The sequence below is a fragment of the Erithacus rubecula genome (assembly GCF_903797595.1).
Source record: "Erithacus rubecula genome assembly, chromosome: 3".
Taxonomy (NCBI): Eukaryota; Metazoa; Chordata; class Aves; order Passeriformes; family Muscicapidae; genus Erithacus; species Erithacus rubecula.
This window is the reverse complement of record NC_136689.1, coordinates 97,466,425-97,490,009: the sequence shown is the minus strand read 5'-3', so window position 1 is coordinate 97,490,009 and position 23,585 is coordinate 97,466,425. Positions and strand designations below refer to the sequence as shown.

The window sequence follows — 23,585 nt, the reverse complement described above, 5'->3', positions numbered from 1 at the left end:
TCAGGAAGAAAGGAGGCAGCAATCTGAAAAATGGCAAACATATTATTCTGTATTTTTTCAGGCTGTGACATTGTGTACCTATTTTCTAGAGTCATTTTAGCTCATTGACTTGTTTTTACTAACTTGAGCGAAAAGAATTTTATGGTAGAAACATGATACTTTCTGAATTTTTCTTTAAATGGATACTTCTTGTTATTTTTTTTCTCTATCTTTGCAATATTTGCAATATTGCATCAATTTGCAATATTGATTTCATGGCATCTTGCCTACCCCTGGCATACCATCTATACTCAGACTTTTCAGTACCCTGTACAAGTTACAGTCTGCAATCCCAGTGCTCACTCCATGGCATTTCAGTGTGTTTGTGTTTATGTCACTTCTACCTGCACATCACAGATCCAGACAGTCACAGCACCAGATGTGAAACTTCACAGGACATCAATACCTGCATGTTCAGTAATATCACTCTGGCTTAGGGCTATGTTATCACAATATCCTATTTTGGGGGAGAAGCACTTTGTTTGCACAATCCCGTAAGTTTTCAGGGTATAAAACACATAAATTCACCAGATGTCAGGTTATCCCTCCCAAAACTGCTTTCCTCTGGTGGCATTGCTCAGTCACTTCTTACAATCACACATGGCAAATTTTGAGTTGAAGAGTTCTTAAAAGGAAGGAACAGCTCAAGGATGATGCAAATCTTAGCTGAATAATAGTGTTAACTTGAGAATTTTCCAGTTTGTTTGGGTGTAGTTTATTTAGTCTGAAATCAATCAATACTCTGACAAGCTGAATGCATTACTATTCAGAGAAAACACAATTTTTTATTGATCAGAGAAACCACTTGTACATTTCTTGTAAACTTGAGAACTCAAACCCAGAAAGGAGCTTTTTAAAACACCAGACAATTCTGCTGAGAGAAAAAATGTCCACCAGCAGCCCAATGGAAGTAGTTTTCACATCTGCCCTTGATATTCGGGACAGCTTATTCTGGGGATTAGGCCCTCAAAACTTTACAGAGAAATAAAAGTCCTTATTTCATAAGGAATCACAGAATAATTTAGGTTGGAAAAGACCTCTAAGATCATTGAGTCTAACCATTGAACCAACACTGCCAAATCCATCGCTAAACCATGTCCCTAAGTGCCATGTTTACAGATCTTCTAAGTGTCTCCAGGGATGGTACCCAACACCTTTCCTGAGCAGACTCTTCCCATGGCAGACAACTCTCCTGGTGCAGAAAGTTTTCCTAATATCCAATCTAAACCTCCCCTAGTGCCACTTGAGGTGCCACTGGGGCCACTTCCTCTTGTCCTGATGCTTCTAACTCAGGAGAAGAAAGCAACCCCCACCTGCTACAACCTGCTTTTAGTGAGCAGCAAGGTCACCTCTGAGTGCCCTTGTTGCTCAGTAAGGCTTCTCCCTGTATCTTCTCCAGAACAATTCTAGCTCCCTCAGATATTCCTCATAAATTCCAGACCTCTCACTAGCTTTGTTGCCCTTCTTTGGACATGCTCCAGCACCTCAATGTCCTTTTTGTAGCAAGAATTTGGGGAATCAAATTATTTTCTTGTCATATAATTTGCCCCTGAAAGCCATGTACTAATATTAATGGGAACTGTGCCTATTCAGCACATCTTCAAACCAAGATTGTATACAAAATAGTGAGACATTGATTTTCTTATAGGATGAAAAATGCTAAAATATATTTTCTGCAGCATTCTGATACACATCTCTCATTTTTCCTCCTCTAGCCACTGCTTATATATCAGCTCAATTCAATGATTAAAAATCATCAGTGGCCTTTTCTCACACTAAGATTTTCACTTCCAAGCTCTGACAACACCTGTCTTGATGCTCTTCAAAGACAACTCCCTGAAAGCAGATCAAAGTAGATCAACAATAGAAAGAACTGCAAATAAAGAAACAAGGGACACTGCTCCTTCTGCTGCCATTGTGTGTGCATTGTGCATAACTTGTGGTGCATATTCAAACATAATTTCCAGCATAATTTGGTATATCAGTCCCTCACATGATTTCATGTGTAAAAGGCTGAGTACCCAACAGTACCAGTTCAAGAGAAAGTCTGCAGGAAGATAATATCATATTTTGATTACAAAAATGTCAGTACATGCTCTGAAGTCCAATGCTGGGACTTTTTTTAACCCAAACTCTGAAGATGCTTTTCTTTTCTGCACCAAAGCAAAGGCAACTTTCTTGCAGCTTAATTTTTTAATTTTAAAAATTATTTACAAAATTAAAGTGCCATATTCATACTGAACAAAATTCTTCATTAAAATGAAGAATCATATTATTTACAATAAAAGAAATTACTAAATGCAGACAAGTATCTTGAGACTAAAATAATTGAAACAAAAAAATTAATATAAAATGAATAGGAAAAATACTAAAAAAAGAAAAAAGGGACTTCACCAATTATGCATATGAAGAAAGTTTCATATATTGCAGCTAAATTGTATGAAGCACAAATTTCTTTTCTTTGAGAAAATGTTATTGCTGTCTGTCACTAAAAACTGTGCATAGATATCCTAAAAGTCAAATGGTTGAGAATTTTGAAGCCATTTTCTTTTTATTTTATTAATATATGGAGGAAGTAATATAAAGGTCTAGGGAAGTTGAGAACATTTCAGCTTCTTGGTATTAGAAATCATCCATTTTCCTACCTCGACCTCTAGGTGGCACAAAAGAACCTAAACTAAGCAGTTTTTTCTGATTTTTCAGGCAATGTTATGCCCTCCCAATCAGACATGATAAGTCACCAATTCCAACATCACAAATCTCACATCTATTAACCTGGATTAAATAAAAAGTCAAAAAAAGTACTAAAGTAACAGCTACTGTAGCTAGACAGCTCAATTTTACTGCTTTTAAATAGTGCATTGAAAGATAAATAATTAATTGATTCTCCACAGTACCTCTAATTTCCTGTCACCTTCATCTTATAATAGTTAAAAGGAACAATAGGTTTACTAGAAACAGTTAATGCTTACATTTAGTTTAATATAAGGATTACTACAACATTAAAAATGCATACCATAAAAACAATTTGACATCATAATCCAGCAGAAAGAAACAGTAAATAACAAAATACATCCATTACTTCATCTTATTATAGATTACAGTGTGTAGAAAATTAAAGGGTCAGTGAAATCAATAAAACTGACAGCCAGTCAATATTTACTGCAGAAGTAACTAGAAATATTGCTTTTTTTACTTAAGTGAGGTAGCTGTTGGTATGATCAGCCTGTTCTATGTGATTCTATGTGACCAGAGAGAATTTTTATATCAAAAACCTAATAGGCACAGTACATGAAGAACCTTAGCAGCCCTCAACCTCTGCACACAAGAATGGCACCACAAAAGCATCTTGCTCCAGTTCAGACACTATGACATTAGACACCAGAGGATTTGCTTTCTTCTACAAAAAATTAAGTGTGCATTTGTACACTTGCCCTTGTATCAATGTTGCCATTCCTGCATCAGCCAAATGATTCACATCACATCTGAGGAGCACTCTGAGCAAAACCAAAAGTCACCTTCTAAGTTGACTTCAACCTCCTAAGCTGCTCCAGCTCTCTGTCTGCAATTACCCAGTCTGGACTTTCACCACTCTATCATTCAAAACCATTCCATCTGAAAAGATTTGAATCCTCCAGGACTGAACAAGAAGGTATGTGCAAAATTTGTTAAAGCATTATGTGGAAGACCATTTGTATCAACATGTGATAACAGAACATTGCTTTGCATGCCCACAATCAAATAGGAAAGGAATTTCTCTAACCTGGCATAGAAATCTTTTGGTGGAACAACCTCCTGAAAGAACTGTAGCTGGTACAGATAAAGTCCAATCAAGTGTCCTGCACTGAATATAGCCATTAATACACACAGACAGCTGAATATCAGCGGATCAAATGCTTGGCAACAGGACCACCATGTGCACAGGCCCAAAAACACAAAGAAATACACAGCTGAGGTCAAAGATGGCACCATCATACCTGCAAAAGAAAAGTGTGGAGTGTTAGAGAATTATGGGAAATATCAGCATTTGTTAAACATTAAATTTGACAAGATGAGTATTAAAAACATTGATCCAATTAGTTTTCTGTGAATTATTACAATTAGACTGTTATTAACTTTGAGACTAGAAGAGAAGGATTTTTTTTATTTGTTCAATTCACTTATGTCATATCTCAGCACTTAGAACACGATCAGTCTCCAAACTTTCCCCTGAGATGGAATTTTCTCTATGTCAAGATATTTCATAAAGCATTAAAGTGTCTGCAAGGGCAGCTAATACTGCCTGAGACCACCAGTGTATAAATTTTGAGTATAAGATGCTAAAGTGGCATGATGGATAAACAGTGAATAGCCTTCTCATACAGATATTGAAATACCTTAACATATTAAAACAAAACAGACCCGGATTCCTATATCAAAACAAAGATATTTACATAAAATCTGCAGAATAATCAGTAAATGTTTGATTTTTTAAAATTGTCAACTCCTAGAAATATATAATTTACATATGACAAGATTCTGCTGTCACACCCATGTATATTGTTTTTGCTTTTGCAGACGTAGCAAGTATTCCACTTGAGAAAATGTCTAACTAGTGAAGGGAACTCAATGCTCTGCTGGTAGCCTGCAAAAATAAGTTAGGAAGCAGGAAAGACAGTCATGTCTAAGAGTGGCAATTATGAGAAAATGACATAAGAGCCTGCAGCCAGCACTGCAGCCCAGTGGATTCTGTGAAGCAACAGTGCCAGAGCTAGAATGAGTCCCTGCCTAAACTCATTTTTAAGCTTTTTAACTATTGCATATCTAGAAGCCACCTTCCTCAGGACAGACCTGCAGGCTCCTGGCAGCCCATAGCTCCAGGGCCTGCTAGCCCTGCCCTTCACCAGGTGCTGGCTTGATGTGTTTTTTGGGAGCAGAGCTGCCGGGGTTGGTCCCTTGCTGAGCTGACTCCAGGCACTGTAAGGATTCATATCCACAGTCATTTGCCGGAGCTTCACTATCATATTTTCACATCATATTTTAAGCTTCCACCCTATGGTGCTGTAAAACTTCATCCATAAATGTCTGTTTCAAGCTTGTTAACTATTTCCTTTCTTCTTGCAAAGAGAGACTTTGTCTGTATTCAAACACTTTTGGAGAATGAGCATCCATGATATCCTAAAATAAGTTATTTATTATGGCCAGTTACTTTGGCTGTGAAAAGTACAAAATTTATTTCTGGTCAGAAATTGCCTAAGTTTACCACTTAACTGTTGGCTTATATTATCAATTCTACTAGATGAGATACCTTAGAAATGGATGTACTTTGTATCTTTGTGAGTTCTTTCAGGCTGCAGTCAAGTCACCCTTCATTTTTTTTGGCATGGTAAGTAGGGAAGTATTTAACTTATAAAGCTTAAGGTCTCTCTCTGGAGTACAGGCTTCTCAGACCCCAAGTACTGTTTGTAACTCTACTCAGAGCACCCACTTCTTGGCTTGTGTTGGAGCTCCACAGGCAAGCTGCCCACCAGCATTCAGGAGAAACTGCCCCCTGCCACTGCTGCACAATTCTTCTGCTTCCCCTTGAACAATGATGTTTACCTACGTAGAGTGACATCAGGCTTTTTTGTTTTGCTTATTTGGGGTTTTTTAATGACATCTCTCTTCCCTGGTGTCAGGCCCTAGGATGGCCAACATATTTATTCTCTTTTTAGATTAATTACTTTCCATTTGGCAACATGTAAGGCCGTTTAGCAATCTTGCCTTAATGAAGGAACCTGCCTTACTGTAATGGCCACACCTCCAATTCTCATCATTCAGTATCAAACTGTTTTTGTACTGTTGTTTTATACTTCATGTACTGATAACTTATATGTTATGTTGCAATGTCTATATGTATCACTCCATTCAAACATGTGTGTCAGCAGATAAATGTTAATCTACAATTCCATTATCTAATTTTGAATTCAGTAGTTACAACCTACAGTAATTTTGTACAGTTCTGTTCTGGCTGTAGCTAATTATGTGGTATTAAATCAAATGTCTTATAAAAAGGTAGGCTATATAACATCAAAACAGCTACTCTTGCCAACTAAATTAAAAAAAACATGCAATAGGAAGTCTGCTTATCACCCTTTATACACACTACATCATCAAACAAATAACATTTTTTTAAAGGCTATGTGAATACAGCCCCTTTTAAACTCAGAAGTGATTGACCCAAATCTACAAATACACTTTAATATAAATACATATGTGCATATATTTATACCCACACACACTATATATATAGTAATTTATAATATGCCCCTCATTCACTGTTTGGTTGCAAGAGCAACTGTGAAAGTCATAAACGGAATGACAGAGCCACACAGTATTAGTACAAAAAAATTAAGCAACTCAGCATATTCCAATACATGCCAAAGAGTTAATTTAATAAAATCAGCAGCAATTTATTTTCCCTTTAAAATTTCCATTGTTATTCCCACAGGTGCCAAAGTGCTGAAAACTCATTTGTTAAACGCATAATCTAATGGGCTCCTGAGGAAATTTTTCAAATACACCAACCTGCTGAACCAAGTAAAATTGTAACAACAACTTTTCCAGTGGTGATTATCATATTGCCAATAAACTCCCTCAGTTTGGATGCTAGGAAGGCAATTCTACGCAGCAGTTTTAATTTCATGGTCTCCTCAAATTCTGCTTCTCCACAGTCGTCATCATCCAGATCTTCTTCATACATCAAAGCATCATCTGGCTCTAATTTTTCTCTTACAGCCTAAAGGAGAAGGAAGGAAAGAAAAACAGAATGCAAAAAACACAGAGAGAGAGACGCAAAGGAATTTGAAATTAAAACTCAAGCATATATTATTTAACAATGAAGTCTTCTTACAATCTTTGACTATGCCAAGTAGTGAGAGCTAAGAAATATGTACTAAAGCTAGAGATGTACATTGATGGCTTCCACTCCAGAATTGTCTCAAAATAAAAGGATGGTAAGGGTGGCCTCTGGGAAAGGCTGCAGTCCTCCCACACAAGTACAACAGGCTGCTTGCTCATTACGTATGAAATTTGGTTTGATTAGTTCAGCATTCTTAGAAAGATAAGCATCTTGCTATCTAATATCTTTTAAACTCCTCTTTGCCTCAAAGGCTTCAGTTATAAGCTCCAACAAGTGCAATCCTTGGTTGATATTGCTCAATGGATCTCATTTTCCCAACCCATTTTTCATCAACCCTTTCTCTAAATGCAAAACCTAGAATGGGGTAAGTAGAAGTGGTCTGGAACAGGGCAACAAGGGCTGAAATGAATGGACAGACAACCCACTGGTGACTAAAGGGCAGTTTGGGAGACAAAAAATAGACTAAACAGAAGCTTGGGGAGAGAATGAGAAATGTTGAGATCAACTGATGGTGAAAGAAAAGGTGAAATTATGAGCAAGAGAGATGTCATAAAAGCTTAAGTGATCGACAACAGTTTAGCACGGGTAACGAGACCAGTGACTTAGAACTACACAACTGAAAAAAGAAAAGAAGAAAATGTGGAAAGGCCTGTCATACTTGAGCAGTTTGTTAGGATTTGGCAGTGGTCTTCACCATCAAGTCTCCATTGTATCTTGGAGACCGCAAGACATACACAACTATTGAGTGATGCAGACTAAATCATCAACCCACGGTGAGAATCTATAGGATTAGCAAGAGGCCCACACAAAGATACAATTTATGGAAAAATTAGTCATTCATGGAAATATAAGGGCATATTAAAAAAAAAAAAAAAAAAAAAAAAAAAAAAGAAGAAGAGCTCTGAGCCAGGTTCTCATTTGGTGTAATATAGAATAGCTTTTGGTGTAATATAGAATAACCTTTTTGGCACTAATTTAGACTTGTATTAGCCAACTCTAGTTCTGGCCAAACTGTATCTCTGTGTGCGAAAGTAAAAAAGAGAGATTATTGGTATTTTTCATCAGAATAGCAGTTTTATATTTATTGGTGACCTTTGACAGAAAAAATTCCACACTGACAGATAAGACTGTAGTAAGAACAGATAACTCTCAGCCTAATTAACCAAATTCTTCTGTACCATTACATTATGTGGATTCCCAAAAGAACAAAATTCCCAGTAAATGCCTTCACTCCTTCATTTCACCTCTAAGTTCGCTGCCAGCTTTCTCCTCTTAATTCATTGCATTAACATTGTTGTGAATGCCCAGGAAAACCAACATGTAAACAAACAAACAAACAAACAAACTCACTTATTCTAAGGTGTCTCCATTTTATAGACAATGAAATATGTAGTAAATGCAGCAGGGCTGATCTGGAAAATCCGCATTTCTCTTGCACTTATCCAGCTATTTCACTATCAATACATACTTTTCATGGGGTATGGTAGAATTTTAATAGCTTTTTTATTGTCACCTTTCACCTATACAGCTCTCAAAATATAAATTATTCGCTCCTTATGCAAAATAATAGAGAGATGGCAGCCCAAACATGCAGTCATCACATTTCAGGGCATGCAGCACAAAGAGGCATTCTGTCTGTTCATCACTGCTGCTCATGTCTGAGTTCCTATCCCAAGGATGGGAAACATTAAATATTCAGAAAGAATGCTGACAGTAGGCACAGCAATACATTCTGCCCTAACTTCTGCCAGAGCTGTTTCAGTGAGAAAGTTAAACAAAGGGAAAAAGTTAGGATTCTTTTTTCTTGTGTCACAAACACTAGATTAACATGCTCGTCATCTAGTCCTTTTGGGTCCAATCCTGCTTCTCCTGGACTGGTTCTAGTGCTCTGTGCCTTGAGCGTAGCATGAGCAGTGAACAGTGAAACCTTCAACAGCATCCATATCACAGAGAAGGAGAATTAGTGAGACTGGTGGACATTTAAAGGAAATGTCACATTTGCTAAACAAAGATCTGTGTGAAGGAGACTCTTGTTTCTTCAGCTTTCAGGTTGCTGAAGATAATACACATTAAAACACAGACTCACTTAAAATGTATATAGGAATGACTTCAAAATAAATGCAGTTACTTCCTGGAAGGCCATCAGGATTCATCTCTCTTTGAATACTATGTTAAACCTGATTGCTATGAATTACACATATGCAGGAACAGGAAATAAAAGTCTGAAGAGTCACAAAATAAAATGATAAAATATTCTCCAAAAACTGAGAAAATGTTCTTGTGAAGAAAGTGAAAATAATCAAAATATATTAAAGTATAAATTGGAGGAAAACAAAAAATACCTTAAAAAATAGAATTAAAAAGAGGACACAGAAGTAAGGAAACCACACACACAGTATCCTAGTAAAAGGTGGGACTTGACATACTTTTCTGCCTCTCATTCCTACCTGCCTTCCTAACCTCAGGTGCCAAATGCCCAAATTCACACTGTGATTTCCTCAGAATGGATCTTTGGATTTTCTGTCATTACTAGGACCATAATTTTTTAACTTTACCAGGCTGCTTTATCTTGCTTCATTGATCTAAAGAGCATTTAGGCTACATTGTGTCTTGAGAGTTAAGCATTAATAATCTAGTCCTGCCATACATGAGACACCACACCCAGAGAAGCACTAGGGAAGAGAATATTTACATAACTGAAGCTGAGAAGGAGATTATGGTCCAGAGTTTCCATGGACTGAGGCTTATAAACTTTAAGCATAGCTAAAAGCTTCAAAGTTGATGAACTACCAAAGAAGTTAATGTTCCTTGGTTTTTCGCTTTTTTAATTCCAAGTTCAGCAAGAAAATTAAGATGTCACAAACATTCACAGGAAATGCAGAACAATCTACTTCTGGTGTTGCTGAGGTCATCAGATGTTGGAAAGAAAACCTCAGCATTCCGAACCTCAGGAAATGCCAAACTGATTTCCCAAGTTTTCCCTCTAAAACTGCAAGAGTCTGTTGGGAGTTGGAGTTCTTCAACCACCCTCCATAGTTCAAGACAAGCTGGCAAATGAGATCATCAGCAACAACCATAATATGGATCCCAGAAGCTTTTTCAGAACAGATACATGTTGGTTTGCAGTTTTCAAGACAGCCAGAATTATCAATGATATGGCTGTGCAAGAATTGCCTGGCTTCATGACATAGTCGATGGTAATAGCAAAGACTATGACAGTTAAACAGCTCTAGGTTTGATTTTCTTTTCTTTCCTTTCCTTTTTTTTTATACAAACATATCTGTTTTTAATTCAGGATGAATTAATTCAGTATCCAGGATGAAAGGCCAGGTTCCTTTGCTGAAGTAAATGGAAGGCCATGCTCCAGTGTATGTTGAAAAGACAAACTTTGGAATCCCTACTCTCATATTCACTGCCCTCTCACTGGATCATCTGGGCTGGCTTTCCATTTTCTCACATTGAGCACTTCAAATTGCAGAAGGCAGGCAAAGAGTGAACAGTTTTCACATCCAACATGGTGATAATGTGCTTGTTGTTTTAACACTTTCTGATGATTAAAAAGCCATACAAGTATGTGCTCATCACAGAACACCATTACTCCAGTCAGACTGCTTTGCAAAGCTCTTTTTTACTATGTGGATTAGTCTAAAGCTACAAACCCGTGTTACATAGACTACAGTTAGAAAAATACTTTTACTTCCATAATAAATTACCTATTATGCAATTACAGGATCCCTGTGGATGCTGATTAAATCAAATAAACTTCTCCATTCAAGGAGTATAGAGCATTTGTAAAGCCATAAACATGTGTTTCCATGACCCTTGCTCTGCAGAGCAGGGCCCCAGGACTTTTTATAAACAAACTAAATGCAGTTTAGGATTTTTAGCAATCATGTGGAAGTCCCTGGAGTATTTATTGTACAACACTTTTTTAAACTGCCAAATTGAGATAGAGAACAGGCAAGGAAACAGTGCAGCTCCTGTGGCAGCTATGGCAGCTACTATTGTGGCCAGGGCCAGAATGTCCATTAGCTACTTTGGGGGCTGCTTTTTCAACATTCAAATTTTAAATGTTTCATCTGGTACAGTATAAACACAACTGCACAGAGATATCCTCTAGTCCCAGAGATGTATTTACTAACAGGAAGCCTTAATGCTAATCTAAACCCCATTTTTGCTACAGAGCACTCCTTGCTTTGTATCTACTTTTAATAGTATTGTGTCTGTAAACACAAATTTGCTCATTTATTGTCTTTTCAATTCTAGAGGGGACACAAATGAAACCCTTCAAAAATTCAAATACTGACAGCAACAAAATTTAATTATGCAGAATTACTACAACTAAGGAGATGACAGTGTCATAACTCCCATCCCCGTGAATACATTCCATTAATTATTGGGACATCTCAAGCATGCACTGCTAAGCTCACAAGAGTAAGTTCCTGTGGGGGTTCAGGTGCTTCTTCCTTCCACTTGGCTCATAAAGGTTTTAAAACAGTTTCTTCTCATATTTTGACATTTCCCCCCAGCCAGTACCAGGAAACAAACAGAGAGGAGTGGGAATGTTACACTTTTCTAGCTGTAGCATTCCAGACCTCAGCACAGTCATCTAATCCCTGCTGCTGATATCCACACCAGACTCTCCAAAGGGGGCTGGATTGTCTTCATGCTGCCCCACAGTTTGTGTGCACTGGGGCTCATAGTCACACCATCCTGCTGACACTGCCTCTGTAAAACTGTGATTCTCTCAAGATATCACCACCTAGAGCTACTTCTTTACCTCTAATCTGAGATTTTTATTCTGTACCTGTGACAGAGTAACACAGATACAATTTATTTGACATCTAAGTCTGTTAAAACTGCTAGGCCCAGGTTTCTGGACTTCCCATTTCAAAAAGCCCCTGTAATGAACAGATTGGTTTAGGAATTATCTGAGAAAAGAGATTTGATTCCATTTAATCAGCAGAACAACAGAAAGAGATTCTCTCTCTCCTCTCACACTTAGTTCAATTGCCTCCATAGTCACTTAGCTACTGCAATCAACCTATCATGACTGAGTTCCTATTAAGAAGTTTGCTCTAAAAACCCTCTTCCCCACCTTAAAAAGATCTTCAACCTTTATCTTTACATATAAGACAGCTGCAGAAGTAGGAAGAATTAATTATTTACTTGCTTTTAGAAGCAGCACATGTGTAAGTGCATATAGAAAAAATAATCAAAGTAACACTATATTCCTTAGTTAGACCCAGCTGTGAGCGTAAAAGCTGGAAAAGAAACTGAACTGCTGCTTCTTTTACCATCAAAGGAACTACAAACCCTTAATGTAATAGAAATGACTGTAGTTTTAACCTGCAGTCAATACTAAACTACGTTAACACAATCATTTATTGAATTTTCAATCTTGCAAGAAAGTTGAATCTCCACTGTTGCTCTGAAAGCATCAGCACATGAGAAGCGGATGTCCTTGCTTTTCCTGCCACAGAATAGATTCAAACATTTCCACATAAACAATTCCCACATGTCACTGAACTTGATTCCTACAGAAGTGGGGCTGCTTTAAGGTCATCTTGTGTGAGGTACTTGGAGTCTACAGAAAGCCAGAGGGGAACACCAGGGTCCCCAGACATGGGCATGGGCATGGAGAGGGGACTGCAGGCTGGGATAGAAGAAAGAAACTGTGACTTCAGGGGAAGAGCCTGCTAAAGGAGCTGAACTCATCAAGTGTGGGACTACAGTGAACAATTTGGAAGGTGTGGCATTAATGAGATAGAAGCATCCTGGAATTTAAGCAGTTTATTTTAATAATCTACACTACTCAGTTGAATCGCTGAAAAGAAAATCCTAAACTATCTTTAAGTCATATAGATCTTACTGAAAAATTTTATCACTGGTACATCTTAAGTGTACTTGTAGTAAGCTAAAGCTTGGGTTAAAGGCCTACACAGAAAGATAGATGTAGATCAGAAATAATTTTCAGTGTGTTTGAAGTGATTTATAGTAATAAATGCCCTACATACACCTCCACAGTAAAATCTCCTGTGAGAGAGAGCAATTCATTACAAAAAAATAAAAGATCGGCTATTTACCAAAGCACATAGGGACAGAAGCATTTAGTGAGTCAAAGGAAATGAAAAATAAATTAATAAAGACAAGCGCAGTTCTGAACCAGGATAACAGGAAGGCAACTCATTAAATCCTGTATACAATAGATATTGTACTGAGAGAACCAGAGATTATTTCACTTCCCAATGTACCCATTGCACCTGAGCAAACACTGAATGATTTCAGCACATAACTTACTGGGCCAATTTGAAATACAGTTTCACATCTTGACTTCAGAAGGTTGTCAGGCACGGAAGCCAAATGCAAAAGAGAGATGAACTTACAGGCAGAGTTCAGTGGTTTGGCCTGGGACAATTAAACAATTTTTTTTAGTGAAAAGGAAATAGGAAGAGTTGGGTTATGACTACAAGGCACAAAGCAGTTAACTGAGCTAGAGCAGGAATGCACAGCACCCACATGGAGTAACTCCTGGCCAAAGAAATATACATACTGTACCAGTATGCATCTTGCTAAGAAGGAGAATAAACAGACCAACCATGGTCCTGTGGTTATTTGCAAACCAAAGTGACTTGGGTACTTCTCCAGTACCACCCTGAAGAACCTCAGGCTACTGGGATGAATAGGAGAACGGGATGTCTAATGTACAAGAGGATCCAAAGCCACTTCTCTTCTGTCTTACAGAACAGCCTTTAAAGAAAAATGTGTGGTTTACGTCCCAAACCATCAGAGAGGTTAATTCTAGAGAAGGAAATTTATTGAAACAAAAGAGCAGAAGAACTAAAAAGGTTATAAGGCAGCTATGAGTATATATGCAATATAAATCAGATAGTTTTTAACCACCAGAACAGGGTTATTTTTGAAACAATGGAATGAAGAAGAATTGCTCTGTTTCCAAGATGGTGCTTTCTGCCTTCCAGAGGGGACTGTGTGATACAGTAGTGTTACATGCATGCATAACATGCAGTAACAGCAGACTGAGTTCTGCGAGCCAAGAGATTCCTTCTCCTGCTGTATTATTCATCACTTAGGCTGTCCAAAGGCAGGAGTATTCCAGGATTTTAATCTCCTGGTTAATAACTCTGTATCTCAAAAATTGGAAGGGAGAACAGCTAGTACTCCCAGTGAAGAGCTGCCACATGAGGAATTGCATCCTGTCATGTTTCTGCCCAGAAGAAGACAGGTACACATCGAGGTTTCCAGCCCAGCAGGCTGACAGCCTTTGGTAACACACAATGCACTGCTCTCTGTACGTCATGTGGCTGCAGCCTGCTGCAGTGTAATTACAGATTTGTGTTAAGACTTATCCAAAGACATGTGCATCAAACCAAGGAGCTAATGTAACTTGTAAACTTTTGACCCTTGTTAAGATGAGATGCATTAGAATTGTTACTGAGGGAGGCAGCTGGGTAAGCTCTGGCAAACTTCACCACTACAAACATCACAAGCAAAGAGATAAGGGAGACTAGTCTACTGTTTTTAAACCACAAGGAAAAAAAAAAGTTTTAAATCCTGTTTATACCATGTTCAAAGCACACAAAGACCAAATGGGTTTGACCAGTTCTTCAGAGGTCAGAACCAGAGAAACAATTAGAAAAAGTAAGCTAGAGCTGTGCTTAATACGGACAATATGAAGAAAAAAGATGAGAAATAATAGCGGCATCATCAGGAAGCTCAATGAAGCCATAACATTCCAACACTCTTTAAGACGTTCTTTTTCCTCAGTATTTCCCATCATGGCAATAATTTTCTTTCTCAGAAGAGAAGTAAATACTGAAAGAGGAGTTGCTTATGAGAAGATGTTTAGAGAAATCACCACCAAAGCATCCCACGTCAATGACCAGTAATCAAGTCAGGTGAATGTTTGATACTGGCAAAATCTAATTAAATTAAGACACAAACACAAACCAATAAATCATCTAAGGAGAAATATGCCTATCAAAGGCTTCATGAAAAATGGAATGGTCCTGTAGAGGGTCATGGGCATCACTGTTAACTGCTTAAGCAGGTTACATCTGGAGGCAAGAAAAATGCAACTGCAAAGACTGGGACATCAGACCTTTCTCAGAGCTGTTCACTTCACTTATGCAGGACACCCAGGTAGGTGATATGCTGGTAGAATTGCTCAACTCTAAAATCTCTGAACCTAATATCCATATTATCATTTAAATCAACAGTAACACCTTGCCTGAAATGCTGAGGAACTGATAATCTTTGTAGCTTAAAAGAATATTGCAGAACTATAGTTTGCTCAGACAAGTAATTAAAATGACAAAAGAAATTAAAAAACACCCCCTGAGATTGCTTAGCCTTAAATGGTCAAATATAGAAGATAATAAATACATTTGATTTCTCTTACACCATCTCACTCTGATTTCTTACATGTAATACAAGGGACCTTCCATAAATTCAAAATAATATCAAAGAACACTTATTAAACTGTGGAAGTCCTTGCTTCATGATGCCATGAAGCCAAGAAATTAATGAAGTTTTAAAAGAGTCTGGGTAATTATATGTTTAACAAGATAATTCAGAATAGCTATAATTATAAACAACTTTTTTTTTGGAAGGGATTTGAAACCACATGTTTTAGGATTAAAGTCATTCTCACACTAGGAGAGATCATGATAAACTGTAATGTTGCAAAAGGGAATTAATTATCTTATTCACTGTTGTCCTTATCCAGCAGGTACCAATTAGTTTTAGGATAAGGATACTGGTTCAAACGGGCAACTCGTTTGCTAGAAAGTCCTTGGACAAGGCAGGGGATATGGGCAGCTCTCAGACTCTGTCTGTTCTGTCCTGTATGGAATGTATTGCAGTTACACTTGGAGACCTGGACCAAATGAGAGCTCTCAATGCACTATGTGCTCAGTGTAGGCAGAGGACAAGCAGTCTGTCACTGTTTAGAAGGACAAAGCTGGGGAATCAAGCATTTTTAGTGCTTCTGTGTGCCAAGGGACACAGGAGCTGACAAACAGATGAAATAACAGACTTGAGAACACAAACCAAGCTCATGGCCAAAGTGAGAACCATGCTGGTCCTCCTGATTCCAACCCAGTATCTCAACTCCATGCCAAGCTGTCCTCACATTCTTCTAACACTTTCAACTTTTTTTTTTTTTTTTTTTTTTAATTCTCAATTTTTTTTTCATTTTTTTTCCCATTTTGAGATCCCAAACTAATCTCTGACTTCTGCAGAAAAGAGGATGGGTGGGAGCTTTGGGATTAAATTTGCCCCAGATTATGAGACAAAGTAAGAATCTAATGGTCCTATTTGCTTTCTAGGAGATCATGCATGAGAAACAAGCTTCAATGGGCAAGGCAGCAAGTGCCTTGGGAGGAAGTTGCATTGAAGACTACAATGTTTTTTTTTTCAATTAAGATCAACACCTCTCCCAAAGTTTAACTTGTGCAATTTCAGAAGGATTTTCCTTCCTGCCACTGTCACTAAAAACATTAAGCAATTCACCTACAGTCTCAAGAAAAGGCTACTTCCTTTTGAATACCTATCAGATTGTATGTACTGTATCTGCATTTTGGCACACAAACCACCATCTGCTCCAAATCAGAAATGTTGAACTTTCAGCTGCAGCTGGGAGTTAACTGTTGTTCCTTATTTTCTTCCACCTTTCACACCTTGCGACTGGCATTGTGCTTTTCGGCATTTGCAACCCAGGCCCGTCTCCAGCTGAATTCACCTGCTTTAAATTTTCTGAGCCCTAATAAAAAGGGCCTGCAGACACGTTTGCTCCAAGTGTGCAACCATTTAGGGGTGGTAATGAGTTGGACTGCAGCCTGGTATCTGGCAGACCTTCCTACTCCATGACTCACTGTTAATTAAAACCACACTCTTTGCTTATTCCTGGGATAGCGTTACTTACAAATAATTGAGAGTCTCACTGCCTTAGAGCCTCCTCCCCCAGTTCTGCTCTGTAGAATAAACTCTTCTGATGGAGATCTGTTTCCCTTAAAGTTGGATGCAGTGTAATGGAGAAAGACATCCATTTTACAACAAATCCTTATTGTTCTTAATTTGGATTCTGATACTTTTTCTTGTTTTGCAATGCATCTCAATCCACAAGCAATCTGATCCATCGTGGCTGGTTTCTTGAGGCCACTGCCGTGCCAATGTGCAGCACACAAACTGCTGCTCAACTGGAGGCATTTTTACTGCATGCCCATATATCAACTGAAATGTGATGGGCTCACACAGACCTTTGAAAAGGTCAATTTTAGCAGTATTAAACCAAATATTTAATAGATTTTCCTATACAGAAATGTTGGAGGGAGCAAATAGATTAATCTTTCATTTTTAATTAAGCCTAATTTGATAGTATTTCACTCTCCCACAAAGCAAAGAAGTCTGGGAATCATTCAATGTAAATAATTTAATGCAAGAAGGTAAAGCTGTAAGACACTGCTTTGGCTTGGACGTGCTGATTTCTTGATTTATAGAACCACCTGTAGCTAGACATCTATCAACCTGAAAAGTTACCTCTCTAAAGTTCTGCTAAGGCTGTTTAAATCAGCTGATGCATTCTTAACAAAATCTCCCACCACAAATTTCTGAGGACTGGTGGCAGAACTCTCAGCAGCAGCTCTTCAACTCTAGAATTGGCAACAGGACTGGTCTAACAAACCCTCGACTATTTCCCTTGGAGGTACAGTACCAAGCTCAGCATTTTTCTGAAGTGTCTTTTGGTAGGACAGCTGTTGCTGCAACTCAGTTTGTGTTTTCTAATTCAATGGAGTTACAGCATCAGTAACAAGCTGCACCAACACAGAACCACAGTCAGCTCATGCAGAATTTGACTAACTGGTCACTTACTAAGTCTTCCCTTTTCCAGTGTACTCTACCAAGAAAGAATTGAAAAACCTACACAGTTTAGACTCATTTTAGACCATGTCAACATTCTCCCAAATTCAGACACTCAGTGGCCTGATCTGCATATGCATTAGGTTCCTTACAGTCAGTCCTGCCAAATACATATTCCTAGTAGATTCAGCTACTTCTGCCTCCTCCTCCTAACTAGCAGAAATGATTCCAGGATATTATTTGCAGACACCTAGAAAGAGAAAACTGAAGGTTGGAAAAATGTGTTTAATTCCTATTTGATTTTCCACACTTCATTTCACTCAATCTTTAAAAAGCTAGCAGCTTACTCTGATGCAGGTTCATCATTTTGGCTGTGAAGTGGCCTTCCTTAAAGTTTGGGATGCCCTTACATAACAGAAAACATTGTCCCTTTTTAAAAAATAAGTCTACGATAGAGCTTTGGGTGTCACTAAATCTAAACACAGCTGCTATGTTCACTAAATATTCTGCAATACATACAGTTTACAGAACATAAATAATATTCACTGGGTTTTGATGTGAAGAAAAAAAACCATATTTACACATATTTCTATTTGCCCAGTATTCATATTTCTCTGCAGTCAGTGTTTTCTTCTCTCCCTTCTTCTTCCCTTCTGGAATACTGTTGCCTTGGTATTGAGACAGCGAGTCCAGGACCAGCCCAATATAAAGCTACACTCTGTGCTTTGCAATTAGTGTTTGTCAGCTCAGTTTTTCCTTGCACTGCAGGGAAATGTCTATTGAACCCTGCCTGGAAGTCAGCACCCATACTCCTCAGGACACTGAGCTCCCTTTGACCCAGACTCCAGGCTCAGGCTCACTTCTGAACCAAAGAAAAAGTGAATATCCAAATATCATCATCTAGTTTCAGAGAAACCAAACTATGCCCATCTTTCTTCTGAGTTTCTGCTGTCAGACTACTCCTGTTTTGTGCTTGTGAATACCTTCTTTTTAGAAGGTCAAAAGCACCAGAGAAGTCTGTTGGAGCTTACTTTGGTAAAATAAAACTCATTTAAGAGTAGAACTGAACACAAACCATGCCAATAAAGCCACACTTCTTTCCTTTTCTGGGTATAGCCCAAGGTTCTAGCCTGCTGCAAAATCCATTTTGCACAGCTTCAACGATGAAACAGATTTAAAGCTGATAAAACAAGGTTCCAGGAGACACAAAGCTTTGCATACGCACATCAGACCAAACCCTACATATCCTCCAATGTGCAGTTAAAAAGCTGCAACCTTCAGGCAATCTTCAGCTGCCAGGAGAGCCCATAAGAATTCCAACTGCAACTGAATATAAAGCACAGTCCTGATATTGATCTCTCATGTGTTAGAAACTTGACCAGCTTCTGGCACTGCCACAATCCAGACAACCTGGCAACATGCAGAGAGGCCTCTTTTTACTCTATATAGTGGCACCAAAATGGGCAACTGATCCCCCTAAATATTTCCCTCACTTCAAAGTTCAATTTCTATTTGAAATGTGCAAGTTGAAATTGTCTCCCCTAAAATTGGTGTTTTGAGAGTAAAGAAAAAAACATTCCCCCCATATGTAAAAGAAGACAGAAAATGAGCCCCAAGCCATGCTAGACAGTCTGATAAAAAACATTCTAAGATTAGTAGCAGGAATTTCTCTGCACCCTGGCCCAAATTCCCACTGTGGCTTTTTATATTATTAAATTGTTTTTCTCTTTCTGTGGATTTTTGTGCCTTTGGTATATCTGCTACTCTTCTCCCCCTAGTAAAAGACACAGCAAACACACCAACACTTCCAGCCAAATTCCCCCAAATCATTCTCAATCTCACTCAGTATGACCAAAGTTCTAGACAACTCCTTCCATGAACTTAATACACATCCTCTCTTCTGTTCTTTAAGAGAAATTTCTGATAATCACTCAGGTGCTGCTGTTGTACTTGGATAACAAATATGGAAATAGGGATGCTACCCAGCAGCTCTGGTGGAGAACAATTTGTATTGTACTGTTATGATTATTTATTAACTCAAAATTACTTGAAAATAACCTGTGGCATATCTACCACTTTTCATATTCTGCTTTGTTTTCTCAACATAATAATTTTAGATTTTTCCACTTCAAAACCAATCATTTAATTTCCTGAAAGAAAGTTTACTTCTTAACACAGCCAGCCCTCATGAAACCATTTCAGAACACAGGAATGTCAAAGCTCACTAAAAGCCATAGAGATAGAAATGTGTATTTGATACCATCTCCTCATTTTCAAACTGCATGTTGCACTGTGCTGCATCCTCGGTTACTGGCTTCTGAAACATGTTGCGGCAGATGAGCCATATTGTCAGACTAGCAATGAACATCCCAATATCTGGTACAAATAGTCTGATCACGTTCCCAGCATCTGCTCCTTTCACACTGTATGGGATGAAAAAAAAAAAAAAACAACAAAAAAAACAAAGAAACATTTGTTACTTCTTATGACATTTTCAACTGGAACAGAAAGTGAGCTCAAGGCAAAGAAAAAGCCCCAAACTCCCAGCAATAAGAAATCTTTGCAATATGAGAAATATGACGATGATCAAGAAACTCTAGACAGACAGACATTTTTTCTCTCCAGAAATACATAATTAGTGATTATTTGCTGGGAGCTTGCACACTCATATTTTAGTGATACTTAGCATTTCGATTAACCCAATTCTGAATCATTTTTTTGAGATCAATACAGGAATAACCTCCAAATTCAACAAGAAAGATTTCAGCTGAGTACCCAGAAAATTCATCTGTATGAAGCACAATCCTTTTACCAGCATTTGTTGCAAAGACAACAACATCCAGGTCCTCCCTTAAGTGTGCCCTAATCCTTCCTCCTGGCACACAGAGGAGTAACTAGAAAGTCTTCAATATTTTAACATGCTTTGTTATGCTAACTGTTAATACATTTTATTCAACAGATTACCTCAATATCTTTTTGGGTGTTTAAGTTCAAACATTTCAATTCTAATTAATGCATAATCACAGCTAAGGAAGCCTTTCTTCTCCTCTGAAAGATGTGTAAGGCATGATGATTTTCATGTAGCAAAAAAATTTGCACTGCTTCATTGTGCAGATTTAATTGCTCACACTTGGAAATGTCTGGATTTGGATGTGGTGTCTGAATTTGGCTCACTGTTAAAAAGGAGGGCCTGGATTTAAGTTAAGTGGCACAAATAAGTTAAGTGGCACGATGAAAAGTTTAGTATGCTGCTGAATGCACATATTAAACTCCCAACTATTAATGAGAGGATATAATAATAATTAATTGAAAGTGTGAAAATAAGGTATTTTAAATATGCAGGTCCAATTATATTTTTTTATAGGGCTTTATATCTGTAACCAGTTCTGAGGACAGGTGAGGCATCTGCATAGTTCCTTGGGCATAGTATGCACTAGGTCTTCACAGTGTTATAAATGAAAACAAAAGTCTTGCTATTCAGCAAAACTTAGATTGCTTTATTTTATATAGCAGAGCAACACAGCACTGGGGAGTCACTTCACGCCCACCAAACTTCAGTTTTGCAGCTTCTTTTATGGTCTGGTTTTCTCTTAATAATCAACAATTGTTATTTTTTTGTTGTCATAATTTTGCCAGGTAAGTAGTGGTGGTCAAAAACATCCGTGGGACCTCTGGACGACGTGAAGTCTCTAGACAATTTGTCAAGCCTCACAGATAACCATCTGGTCTTGGTAGATAAGGAATGGCAGAATTTGGGAAGTCTGGCCTCAGTAGATAGGCTGCAATTGATTACACAAAGGCAGGAAATCTAATTTTGCAAAATCTATTGGGCTGTGTGAAAGCCTTAGTTTGCAAACTAGTAGTAGATACAACTTACTTAGAAAACATAATATTCGTAATGGGGATTTAAAACAGATTTATTTAATCATATTTTCTTTTCTCTAGTGTCATGCTTCATTTCAGACTTAAGTATTCTGGTTTATACAAACCCAAATACTTCCAAGATTAACACGAATCTTTTATCAATTATCATAATAGCCTGGGCTGGTACAGAACCATATAGGTTGTTTTATAAATGCAAAAAAAGAGGTCACCTCTGGTCTTCCTTCATTGCAGCTTTGAAACCTAAAAGAAACTGTTTGTGAAGGAGTTACCTGCAGCTGCTGTGATTAAATGCAGGCCTGGAGTATCAAAAAAGTCTCTAATGTGATTACAATACAAGCACTGTCGAGAGCCTTGTGGGTCTGCTCATACACCCACGATCAAATCCAACATTTCCATCACTGCTGCTGACCCAGCTTTTCCACTGATGTGTATCTTGCAAAATAGCACATGCTCAAAGTGGGAATAAGGTAAGTGATCAGAAAGCTGGCTTTAATGTTTGTTTCAACAGCTTAACCCTGCCTGGTCATGCACTGTACGGCACCTAAGTAGCTTAAAAATATTTCGCTAATGGCTTTCAGGTGTCCTGAAACAGACAAAAAAATTAAGTAGTTAAAAGGCTTGCAAAAGAGTTAGATGGCCAAGTCCTGCTGGACAGCTTGCTTGTTTCTTGTGCCACTGGTACCATCACAGAATGCTCTGGAGTCAACTGGTCTGTGAGAGAATGGCCACTCTGGTTAACATTACAGAAAATCCAGGCTTGACATGAGCTCCCCATTCATTTTGCTGTACTCTTGGTGGCTCTTAATGCCACTGAAAATTAGCCCAGGCTGCACCTCAGCAAAAAGAGGCATAAAGTACACATTTCATAAATCTTTTTCCCAAGATAGTGTACACGGTTTTCATAATAATGTAAATGAATTTTTTTCAAGAATCTTGATCATTGTGATGAAACAGGCGAAGTGGTTTTACTAAATATCTGGCAAAAAAAAATCTGAACTCTTGATTCTGAAAGTTTCACTTGAGTATTTTTTTAAAAGAATTGAAATACACTCTCAATCCAGAATTAATAAGTGCAAGAACAGTAGAAATTTGCTAGACTCATGTTGAAAAATGGGTCAGATTACTTCTATGTAACACTTTTGTGATTTTTTTCTTTACTCAGATCTGAAGTCTTAATTAATTGAACATCAAACATTAATTTTGCATCACTTCTGAAGCCCTTCAGATTCAACCACTCACATGTGTACAAATTAAAAAGTGGCAGCCTTCAAGTACCAGTGCTTCTTAGTTGCACCAGGTTCTCCTTCCTCACATTGTACTCCCATGGAGCCACGCTGGGAATTCCTTTGCATATCCTGCTCCCCAGACCAAGAGGAGACCCCTGAGGGAGCCCTGCCCCTGCTGCAGCTCACATTTCCTTCCAAACCAAGTGCTTCTGATCTTTCTAAATAAATCATTTAGCGTGTTATTGTGAGAGATGTAACATACAGCTCAGGCTAGCAACAGTCTGAACAGTGATACCCAACCAAGGAGCAGGGAAAAATTCTGCACATGAATAGTTTATTCACTAAAACCAGTTGCAAATGTATGCTGTCCACACTTCTTCATGAAGAGAAAAAAAATTGACCTCGGTGTGATAATTAAAAAGGAAACAAAGGATCGCTTCAAAGTAAAGAAATGTATATTCTCCTGTAAAGCAGAATAATAAACTGCTTCATTCGACCCCAAGTAATTTGCTCCCCACTTTTTCACAGCAAAAGCTAAAACAAAAATCAGTTATTCCCACTTGTTATCTCTGGCAATACAAAAAAGAATGGCAAATACTGCCATCATTCCACAAACATTTCTCACTTTATTTGCGCATTCACACATGGTCATATTTTGCATCTGATAACAGTCTATA

At 38.0% G+C, this 23,585-nt stretch overlaps 1 protein-coding gene across 1 annotated transcript in view; it reads right to left on the bottom strand.

Moving 5' to 3' along the window:
- Positions 1-23,585, bottom strand: part of PIEZO2 (piezo type mechanosensitive ion channel component 2) — a 284,392-nt gene that overhangs the window by 112,614 nt on the left and 148,193 nt on the right. The window contains exons 5-7 of the mRNA XM_079302124.1: positions 20,058-20,220; positions 6,586-6,796; positions 3,803-4,016 (exon numbers count right to left, since the gene is read on the bottom strand). Coding sequence (XP_079158250.1) covers positions 3,803-4,016; positions 6,586-6,796; positions 20,058-20,220 — 588 coding nt within the window. The remainder of the gene's footprint in view (positions 1-3,802; positions 4,017-6,585; positions 6,797-20,057; positions 20,221-23,585) is intronic.